Genomic DNA, 12,132 nt, shown 5'->3' on the forward strand with positions numbered 1-12,132 from the left:
AAGACATTGTGCCTTCTAATCAATCTCATTGGGCCATGTGGGGGATTTGATGTGGTTTGTGCAATGATAGATTTCTTCATGTGACATTCAGCATCACTGTGAGAGCTTGTATGATGGTGATAGTACCATTTATCAACCTTGTTCTTGTGCCTAAAAATCTTCTATCTGAGCTTCACTTTGGCTTTAATCTTGAATGCATTGTGTAATGCTTAACCCAAAGTTTTCAAAGTTGGAAATTGCATCTTTGTGTGAATTGAAGGTGATAACCCCATATGCACAAAGTAGTTACGGAACTCATTGGTATGGTATTCAATTGATTGATCTTTACACTCATGCAACTACTGGAATTTCGTATACTTGTCCGCATAGTGTCTAAGAGGTAGTTAACAAAGCACTAACAAAGGAATCTCATGAAAGAATCAAATCGTGATCCCTCTTATATCGTACTAAAGTGTATGCCATTAATGGGACATTGCAATGGACATCTTCAACATTGCAAAAGAAATCTCCACATTTATTAATATTAAGTGATTGACAAAGAAACATGCTTCTAATTGTTAAACCCAATTGTCCAACATTTTATCAATCATAACCTTGAATATTGGTATGTCTAGATAGACTTGTACATTGAAGGAATTTTTGGGTTGAGTGAGAACAAGCAGTTTAGTGCATTATGGCAGCAATCCAAGTTGACAGAGAGTTTGTAGAATTGCTGCAAGAGCTGCTAGGACTCTATTACCAAGTTGTCATTGATCACTCTTTGAACATTTGGAGACACTTGTATTTTTTTTTTTTTACATCGGTCATTTTGCTCCTATTGTGACATTGTGTTGTAATTCAAAAGATGAACTAAATAGACCACCTTCCTTTTATTGGTGTGGATGCATTTGTATTGGCATGTGAGAAACAAAGCTCTATACCAATGACCTATATCCCAAGTGGTGTGGGGGACAAACCTAACTTGAGAAAGATGAGTTTATAGATTATACAAAGGTAAACAAGATGATAGAAACCAAAATGCAATTGAATTATGCAAGTGGAATAAAATATGTATGATACAGTTCTAATTACGATCAGAAACTAATAGGATACAAAGGATGTACAAATAACATGGCTAGTAATGAAGATTCCCATGACCAAAACAGTGTAAACAGGTTAGACTGATTTACCTGCAACTACACAACATTCATCATCGTCCCTTAGTGTGAAGGATCACATGAATAAAAAGAATACATTATAGTCACAAAATGAAAAGTGGGAATTCTAATAGCCTGACCTAAACCATTGACCTTGCAATTGCCCTATCGGTTAATGTACCTTAACAGTTGGCATTTTGTTCCCTGGCCAAAGTTGTCCATGTGTATAGATTCAAAGTCACCAGGTGTGCACAAAGACATTCAATGAACAATGCGCAGAGTTATCAGTGATGGCATGCATCGTCACCATGTATCATCTACAAGGTGCATGTACTATAGTGGAAAGCAGAAAAGTGTCGACTATCAAGGCACATGCAATGTTTCCAGAGACTTGTGTGGGTATGCTCAAATTAATGTGTAAGCACATTATGTGGGTGCATGTGTGGGTGTGTGGGTGTGCACGTGCATGTGAGGCAGGCACATGTGTGCACATGAGGCAGAAATGTGAGTGCATGTGCAGTGAATACACACACAGCACTCGCAAGTGTGTATGTGAGCATGCATGTCATGCAATAAGTGTGTATATGCATATATATACACACATCAGTACAACCTTCTTCCTAACACTGCAGTTACACCTCTCAGCCCAATTCTCAACATAATTTTCTTTAATTTATATTCATGTTTGCCAAAACGCAATCTCTTTTAAGCAAAGTACCTGTAACTGTCAATTATAGTGTTCTAATGCCAAAAGGCAATTCCTATTTAAAAAGTAATAAACCCTTAGAAAACCATTCTGCAAATGATATTTTCCATATATCTTGGTGTTTCTTAAATAAACCATAGATGAAAGTGCTTCTCAAAAACTTCTGCTCAACCTCTTGACCAAAAGCTCCAGTTTTTTGAAAAAGAAGAATGGTTTACATATTCTTCCGTAAGCGTGTAAAGGCGTGTAACATCAGTATGTGGTCAAACCAGAAGATTTGCTGCACAAAAAATTGTGCAACAATGTGTGTTGATTTTGTTTAGGTTCAAAGGAGAAATTCAAGAGGGCAAGATACCCTCCACTGTCAAAAAAACAGATTATGCTGAATAGCATAGAATTACTCAATTCTTGTGACTTCTGGCTAATGCACCAGTACAGAAGAAACCGAGTCCCTGGTTCTTTTAACGAGAAAGGATCCTTGTATCATCTGATTACATCTGAAAAACAATAAAAGTACAATTCCAAAGTCCAACAAAAAGGAAACAAGTTGGAGATCAAGGAGATCAAAGACAAGATTACAAAATATGAACCTTCACCCATAAGATAAACTCTATTTAGAAAAGATGGCACATACTTTACGACTACAACAACAAATCCAAGGACAGGCCTACACCCATTCTTAAATATTTTTTATTTTCAACCACACCCAAGTAGGCTGCTCATTCCCCTTTCTGTCACTCTTTCTGGATTGAAAACAAAATTCTTGCGGCTGTCTCTGGTGCAGCCACAGGATTACATGGCACAACTTTAAAAACATGGCTCCCATGCTCTTTTCCAGAAACAGGCTCCCTACCTCCTAATGAAGGAAGCAAAGGAAATAGTGCTAATGTGTCTTTTTCCAGAGTCATTTTGCATTGATATGCTAACTTCTTTGTGCAATTTTCCTCTTCACAGTGTGCCTTTGATACTTTTTCAGATGGATCATTAGCAACTCCCTGTAGCTTACCTTCTTCGCCTCTCAAACAATTAGTTCCAATAAAATCATTATGTTCTGACAATTGCCCGCAATTCTCATTAACCTGGTCAGGATATATCTCTCTTACTCTATCTGGCATATTTGAAAAATTCTGAGGTGTATACAATCCACTTTGGATCCGATCATAGTGAGAGCGAGGACTATTAACGCCTGTAAAAGACTGATTTGTTAAAGTACTTTCCAATTGTTCATTTGAAAATGCTCCCGAACATGGAGTAGGAATTCCAGAAGAAGCAGGCTTTGATGTGATTAGTCCAGCCTCTTCCCCAGCTTTTCCATTTTGTGCAAAAACAGATGGAGCCACAGAAGCATGTGTCTCATGCATGGGATCAACCACTGAAAAGGGAAGACTGCAACAATTTGAAAGAAAATTTTGGGAAGCCACTGGCAATGAAAAGACAGGAGATCCCCAGTGCATGTTAGATGCTGGAAATCCATATCTTAAATCACTCTGAGCTCCTTGATTGGCTCCAACAAAAGAAGGAAAACTCAATGATCCAGGTGAACTGAAAGTTGAGCCAGTAAAGGCTGCAGGAGGAAAAGCTCCGGCAAATGGATTGTACATAAATACTCCTGGAGGTGAGGGCATAGGAACAGTCCACTGACCAAGTCCAAATCCTGGGTGAGGAAACCCCCAAGTATTCATTCCGCCAGGAAACGGTACTGAAATTGATGGAAAACATTGAGCATATATATTACCATTTTCCCCACAGTTCATAATCTTACCAGGTCCCTGGTTGTACAAGCCTTGGTAACAGACAGCTTCAGAATTTGCCAACCAACCAGCCCCAAGCTCAGTTGGATTTGCATTAACCCGCTCATTAGTTTGTGTTCCACCATTCATCTTTTTTACTCTTTCCCATTCTACAACATTGTCTGATGACATATTTGCATTGTCTGTTTTCACAGATGGAGCATCAGATGACTCATCATAATTGAGCAATATCGGAGATGTGGCCATCAATTTTTGAACCTGCTAACAAATATTTTAAATTATAAACCTGAACCATCTAAAATAAAATCGGTTAATAAATAATAATGCCAGGAAGCAGGTCAATCAGCTTGAGTTCAGTTTACCTTGATCAGCCTATGTAACTCAAATACTTGAACAGAAAAGATACGCTGCTGCCTGCAATCAATAGCTAAATGTTTACTAATGGGAAAGCTAATCTATATAAAAAGCAGAGTAAAATAAATGTGCACTCATTTTCAACAAGGTTAGATAAATATAACCTCCCTTTTAAACTAGAACATCTTACCAGGTTCATTTAAAAGCACTCCCGCATTAACTAAAAATTGGCTAGATATAAGGTTGACCTACAGTCAAGGAATTTTAGAGCTTATAAACTTTTATACGTACCTTATACTAATTCAATTCATCTCCACATTAAAAACACGTAACCAAAATCGAATTATGGGTTCATTTTGTAATAATACGTCAGGAGAGATAATGTTATTCTGTGTCATCTGTTGTTATATTACTCTTTTATGGTAATTAGGAGCATCATTTAGCCCATAAATTATATGTGCACATGTCCTCCGAGTTATGGGTTGCCTTATTATGATGTGGTGAATTTCATCTTGGGTCACTCTTTTCACTAGTGCACCTATTTTTTACCATTACACCACAACCCTATGGACTCTATGGCTTCATACTAATTTTGATCTTCAATTTTATTTTTTCTATCCATTTAGTCATAAATTCAATTATTTACTGCTGAGTTTTCTAGACATGCATCTGGATTCTAATATTCTCGTTGTTGTTTGATAACATATATAATTTTGTTGCACGACTTCATTGTCTTCCACTGTTTTGTACATTTTTTACAGTTCTTGTTTCTTCTTTTGCAAACACTTCAACTAGAACAAAGTCTACAATTCCTGACAATATAACACAGCAAAACCATTCCAATACAGTACTCTTTGAAATCACATTTTCCAAGCGTAATTTTCTATCACATTGTTTGTAACAACACCCTGGAATGATCTTTACCCATGGTAAATTCAAGAAAGTAAATGTTTCAGTATAAACAAGTATTAAATTATTGTATCCTTCTGTACTTCAAGAGGCGATTTAGAATTCTGTATTTTCCTTTACAAATTTGCATTTTTTCTTTTGTATTAGGACACATATTGAATGCAAGTAGACACATAAGCTGCTCTATGTTACTGCAAGTTCAGAATAACGTAGTTACCTGTTCCTGGAAATGCATTATGGTCAACTTTATGTGTGTAATAAATTGATAAATTAATTCTTTTACTTTGCACCTGTAAACAAATATTTCATCATTTTGTTTTCTCATCAATGATATCCTCACGAAGGGTAAATCATAACCAGATTAGCTGCTGAAGGAGCCTATATATAACAAAGGCCCCAAATTTTATATATTCCTGATACTGCAAATTAGAAAATTTGAATTCTATCTTTAACTCTGAATTCTTTAAATTAGCTTAGATTTTTTTAAACTAGGATAAATATGCTGCAATGCATATAATACACACATATGCTGCCCTAGATCACAGCAAATTGTAAGTAACATGATTACCTTCTCCCAAAAATGTATTCCAGCCAAACATGTGCATTTACTTTACCTACTCCCAAAAATACATTACAGTCAAACCTATGTATGTATCATATTAATTGAATGACTCTTCTACATTGCATAGTTAGTAGAAGTTTAATCATGATTGCCCTCCTCTACAGACTACAATATCCTTGTGAAATCATAACTCGTAACCAGAATAGTGGCTCATTCATTGAAGGTAACTCAGAACATATTCTTGATTAGATGGTCTACGAATCATGGCATAAGCTTCAATTTAGACAAATGAAAAGTCTGCCTATTTTCCATCTAAATTATCAATAATCACATTTTTTTATAAGCATTCATTCCAGTTACACGTATCAGTGTCAAACACATTTATATTTGAAGAGACAACAACTATAAATAGTACTGCATGCTCCTTCTAGACATGGGGAAAAATGCTTTAACAATATCCTAGGCGTCCCTCATGTTAAGAGACCCTTCTATGTGCAAGGCACGAAAACGGAAACAAACATTTTACAAAAATGACAAGGTATATAATTTTAATGTCCATTATCCCCTTGGATGTACAGGTATTTTAATGTATGGCAATGGTGTAAGCATGCTAAATACATAACTCATAATGATGCTAAACTATAAATACAAAAGTCAAATAATTTTTGCTCCTATAAATATTTGTCTCCTAAGCAAGTTTCGTTGAGAGAGCACTGACAAAAATTGAAAGTCAGATGCTAGCTGTTTTTGGGATAAAACACCAGCATATGCTGGGGAATGACTAGTTGATATCAAAACAAGAAAGAATTGACTGAATATAGTTCAAATATCGTCATGCAGTCAACTAGCTAAGTAAACAATATCATAACAAGCAACTTAAGCACAGGATGAGACTCCCCAATTAACAAGAACTGGTCTGCATCCAGAAAGAAGCATAGATGGATGATTAAAAATATAAATTGACAGAGACACACAAATAGAACATCGTGAATCAAATAGACTAGTAATCAGTAATAGATTGTTCACTTTAAATTGGCACCCGACATTGGACAATCAATGATCCATATGAAAGTTCAAAATATGAGATTCTATGTACTAATTGTTTAGCGCATGCCAGTCCCAATTGGCACATCTCAAGCTAGACCTGAGAAGTCAAGGGTCAGTAGCTCTACCGACAGCATATTCTGCCAGCAGCATTTCTGCTCCACCTGCTATATCAGGCTTGCAGCAACAGCCTCAGCACCCACCTCCATTGCTAGGACCAATTCAGTGTATACACACCTTCAGTGCCACCAAATGTGGCACCCATCTGCAGGCCCAGCACTATGTTGAAGGTACAAAGTTACAAACCCAGTGCCAACAGATTGAATATTATGCCAAGCCTTCCAATAACCAGCTGAAAATGAATTGTTTTCATTTTCCCTTGGATTCAATTCAATTCCTAGTCAACAGAACCAAAAAAACTCAACTTACTTTTCCCTGATCTAGTGAAAACTTGGGGAGTCTAAATTTCTAATAATTAAATTTGAATCTTTGTTACTGAGAGTATGATACTGATGAATAATGATGAACAATAAATACCCTAACTAGTACTGAGAGGGGGGGGGTGAATCAGTACAGACAAAAACTTCTCAACAACTTATCAAGTTAAAACAATGATAACCGGTTGTCTTCATCACTGAACTTAACCATGGCAATACCGGTTAAACACAGTAAGACTTCAAACATCTAAACCAGTAAAACTAAATACTTCAAATATCATTCAACACTTGATAACTACTTCACCAATATACATATGCATGTGTTGTATCAGTAGTACCATAACTATTAGCTCTGCATGCATAATCACCTAAACAAAGAATACTCAATCATCACATGAAAAATGCACAACTCATAACACAGATTTTTCACGTGGAAACCCAAATGGGAAAAACCACGGTGGGGATGAATACCCACAAGCTTGTTTTGAACTCTTTTTTAAGTCCGCTCTGTTAGGAGCCTAGTCCGGTTAAAGACTTTACAATAAGGTTTTGTTAGGAACCGATCCTGTTTAAGATCACCCGGTTAAGGGATGGCTATATACCCTGTTAAAGGTTGAAACCCTCTTAAAGGTTACCTCGCTAGAGGATTTAAAGAACTCAATGAACTTGAGTCACCTAGTTAGAGGATTTACAACAAGCCTGTTAAAGCTACCCGGTCAAGGGATTTTCCTTCTGTTGAAATGGTTAGAAGTCAACAGGTAAAGCTTTGATCTGATAACAACACTACTTGCTAAGGCAAATCCTTTTCAGCTCCTCTTCTCTGCAATCACACTCTGCAGGTTTCACACTCTGGTTTGGCAAGTATCTCAACATGCAGACACAAACACAACATTTGCCAACAACAACAATATCAAAACTCATCGACCTTATAGACAAAAATTAGGTCGGTAACATAAACCCTAAACCCTGAGTATTTTAGGTTTACAATTTCAAGAGGTCCAAATCTGATCGTCCAAACACATTACATAGAATGAAACGATCTAAACAGATCTCAAGTCACTCTACATCGTCCGATCTTCACTGCATCTGGAAAACGGTAACCCATCACGCGCTCTTCATACACCGCTCAGAAAATCGCGCATTCCCGAGGTAGGCATTCAATGCATTCGATCTCCACGTGCCAAATCCTCAAGGAAATCCTTCACGTGCACACAACTGACGTGGCATCCTGATCCTTATCCTTAACGTTCACAAAACACCATCGGTTGCACCACACAGGCCATACCGGAAACCCTAAAACTGAACAAAGACTACCAACCGGTAATTACACTTAGTGAACCCCGACACTGGTCCACTCCATCCTGGTTGACCAAAACCGCTTCCAATCTTCATACCGGTGTATCTGCTTGAGCACTTATTGACATCAATGACAACATACTTTGTCACCGCTTCATCATATGCCAATAGATACTTCATCATTAATCAATGATATTATGATAGTGATAAAATTAGTTGTCTAAGTTCTCGATTCTCGTCTCTATTGTGACGTTTTCACACATCGCCCCATTGCAAATGGGGACCCCCACTATTTTCTGCTTTCTAGGTTAGTTGTAGTGTCTTTAGCTATAAGCCTTTTGCTTTAAGGAAAAGCAGTGTCTTAGATCGCCAGGAAGTAAGTCATGACTGTCTCTTTACTTGGAATTGAGGTCAACTAACTCTCGAAGCTTAGGAGATGAACAATTCAGGATGATCATTTCATTTGATCATCAATGTCATATGCCTCCAAAATCAGAGATAAAATTGAGTCTACGTGTGGAGGATTGTCAAGGGAAGTTCAAGGATGTTTGGGATGAGGATAGTCACAGTATAGGCAATCAGGATGAGGGTATGTTGGTCAAAAAGGGCACTAAGATTGATGAAGTGTCTCTATCAATGAAATTGCATAAGTGAGGTCACAGTCAGTGACCCCCTAAAAGTCCAACCTACTTCATCCCATAGTCAGTGACCCCCTATAAGTCCGACCTCATTCAGTCAGTGTGGTGTCCAAAGTCCGATCTCTTCCTTGCTCAATCAGTGACCCCTTGAAAGTCCGATCTATGATGACAAGCCTTTTTGCTTAGCAAGATAGACATTTCTAAGGGTGAATGCTTGATGTTTGACGAGAATGAGGTAATTGAGCAAGTAAGGCTAACATCTTTTAGTCACTGTCAGTGAGGGGTGAAAACCCCGACCTCTCTCAGTCAGTGCTACCTCAAAAGTCCGAAATTCCTTGGATGACTATCAATGCATGCTAAAAACTCCGCCCAAGGTTAGATGAAAGTGTCTAAGGCAATGATTATGTCAAAGATGAAGGAAAGATGAGTTTAATGTGTTAAGTGAGATAAATTCAATGAAAAAGAGAGATCAAGATGGATCACTAAAGAAGTTTCAAGGCATGAACATAATGGAGGCTAGAAGCTTTACCAAGGGCTGAACCACTTCCTGTCAATGCCTTGTGAAAAGTCCGAACTATTACAGTCAATGCCCCCTTGGGTCTCTGACCTGCTTGACACCTTAGTCAGTGCCCTATTGAAACCCCAAACTTTCTCAGTCAATGCCCTACTAAAAGTCCGAACTTCTTGAAGTTACTTCTAAATCCATGGCTAAGACCAAAACAGTAAAAAATCAGAAATCAAGCCAAACCTATAAGCAAACGGATCAGACATGTATTAGGCCTGAAAACATTACAAAATCAGACTCAAAATCAGATGTTTCCAGGTCAGAAAATTCATTTCCAGATTTAAGAAGGGTAGTGGGAGGCTTGATTTGTGAATTGATAGTAGTACTTTCTACAATGCTTTGATCCAAATTATGTTTGTTTGCGGGTTTGATGCAAGTGGGATGAACATACAAAGGAATGTCAGAAAGTCAAGACTTTAGGGCGTGGAAGGAAGATCGCACTTACATGCAAGAGGGCGAATCAAGGCATTGATGACGAGCAAATAACAAGGGCAACACAAGGATAGGATCATCATCACAGGCTATAAGGCAAGAATGGAGATCATCGATATCAAGGAGAGAACAAGAGAGCTCTAGGCTTGGAATGAAGGATTTCCACCGCATGAAGAGGATAATATTATACTAGGAAGAAAAAATTCACACTCTTGAATTTCCTCCGAAAATCCAAGAATCAATGCTAGTACATCAAGAGATTTTCCAATGCAAGAAGAAGAAGAGGATGCAAAGGTGATCAAGACAGGAGATAGTTTCATAAGAGTTAATCAAGTTAGAAGATGATGCAATTTGGGAATACCTCCTACCTTCATGTCATTCATGATTGAGCTTGGAAATGTTGAGTATCAAGAGATATGCCTCAGTCACCTACAACTTGCAATGAGTTACGAGGAGCAAGTAGCTGAGCTAGTGCCCAGTCATTATTTGAAGACAAGGCATCCAAGTTCAATGCACCTGACTCATCCAACGAGGCAGGTAACTACCACATGTGGGCACAAAATTCAAGATACCTACCCTCATCATCTATTGGTGAATAATTCAATGAAGAACATGTGTCCCACTCAATGTAATTTTATCATTGGTCAAGCATTAAATGCTTTGGAATGGGTGTAACAAACCCTAATTAGGGTTTCTATCTTGTAATCTTGGCCATTGATTGTGAATCAATCTGAGCCATTCATTGTGAATCAATATGAGCCATTCATTGTAATGAGAGCACTATATAAGGCTCTACTTCATTTGTATAGGTTAATAGTTCAAGAATAGTTGATAGTTAGTAGAAAGTAGCTGATAGTTATAGTAGAGTAGGAGAAAAGGAGATTGTTGTCAAGACATTGTTTCAAGAAGCATGTTAATTTCATTGAAAATATGGTGAACTTCATATGTTTATTCAACAATTTGCATGTTTTCTATTTCTCATTTATTTTCATGTTGGTTAGATGGATGGAAGTTCTTATGGATGATTAATGGTGGAATTCTTATGTTCATACTACTAGTATTTCACTGATTGTGAAGTATCTTGCATAGTCAACTAAACTCATTTATCCAAGCTTAACTTTAATTGCTACTTCATTGATATGCATCTTCTTGATGGTGTCTATGCCTGTGGTAGTGATTTGAACATCACATGCTTACCTTAGGAGATCGCACTAAACTTTGTGAAGTTGTTGCTTTGCATTGGAAAACAAAGTCTAGTTGAATCCCACTAAGTCGTTCATAGTTTCCTACATTCTTAGGATTAGACTAACTTTTTCAACCCTCAATCCTTTTATCCTTTTTTTTAGTCAAGTAAAACTTCACGTTCCAGCAGCATTCAAGATTCAACGTAAGTCCCCCTTGTGATTCCAGCAATATTGCATCATACATGCTAAGTCTATCCAAGAGCATGTCAAGACCTAACATTCAGAACCTTGGAGTCACCTCTTATGATCACAAAGTTTAGCATAAGAGGAGATTTTGTTTAAGAGAGGATAGCATACTTAGTATTTTATTTTGTGTTGCATAGTGCATAAAAACACATCAACAAAATTGGTGCTAGAAGGAGGGCCCGAATGTGAATAGTTGAACACCAAATCATATGAATTCATATTTGCGAGGAGTAATCTTAAGGCCTTTTTTTTCACCCTCTTTCGCGCATCAACAAAATTGATGCTAGAAGGAGCCATGATCATGACAGATGCCTGAACAGCTAAACTCCAAATTTTATCAATTTATATTTGCAAAAGTTATCTCAAGCCTTTATACCCTCCTCCACGCTCAACAAAATTGGCGCTAGAAGGAGGGCATGATAGTGAATATATGAATGAAACAGTTGATGTCAAAGCTTATCAAGTCAATTTTGAAGCAATCACCAACAGAATTTGCAAAAGAAAGGAAGTAGTTCGTGCAGTTGAAACCAGTTGAGATTTCAAGCTAAACTTGAGATTTGCTAGATCTCTCTTATTCAAAAATCCAAAAAAAAGAAGTGAAAAACCAAAAAATTCAAGAAAGAAAAGATTCTCAATGGAGCGGCAGCGTCGCCAAGATGATCAACAGGTTGATGTTCTTCAACTTTGGTGGAATGTGCAGCTTCATCCACGCCATTTGTCCGATTTTGCATCATTTGGGCAATGTAGAATCCATGAAACAAATGAACACGATGAAATGCATTGCTTAACATTCCTATCAAGGATGGAATTGGTAGTATAGGGAAAGATCTTTTGGGTTGTCCCCAAGCCAGAGGTGGAATCATGCAATTTCA

The 12,132-nt window shown here is 37.5% G+C and overlaps 1 protein-coding gene across 3 annotated transcripts in view; it reads right to left on the bottom strand.

Moving 5' to 3' along the window:
* Window positions 1-2,103: 2,103 nt before the first annotated feature.
* The window catches only part of LOC131077430 (protein EARLY FLOWERING 3), a 76,919-nt gene continuing 66,890 nt past the window's right edge, over window positions 2,104-12,132 (bottom strand). For all 3 annotated transcript variants that reach the window (XM_058014925.2, XM_058014924.2, XM_058014926.2), the window contains exons 3-4: window positions 3,956-4,007; window positions 2,104-3,851 (exon numbers count right to left, since the gene is read on the bottom strand). In XM_058014925.2, coding sequence (XP_057870908.1) covers window positions 2,577-3,851; window positions 3,956-4,007 — 1,327 coding nt within the window. In that variant the 3' untranslated portion in view covers window positions 2,104-2,576. The remainder of the gene's footprint in view (window positions 3,852-3,955; window positions 4,008-12,132) is intronic.

This window comes from Cryptomeria japonica, chromosome 3 (assembly GCF_030272615.1).
Source record: "Cryptomeria japonica chromosome 3, Sugi_1.0, whole genome shotgun sequence".
NCBI classification, from domain to species: Eukaryota; Viridiplantae; Streptophyta; class Pinopsida; order Cupressales; family Cupressaceae; genus Cryptomeria; species Cryptomeria japonica.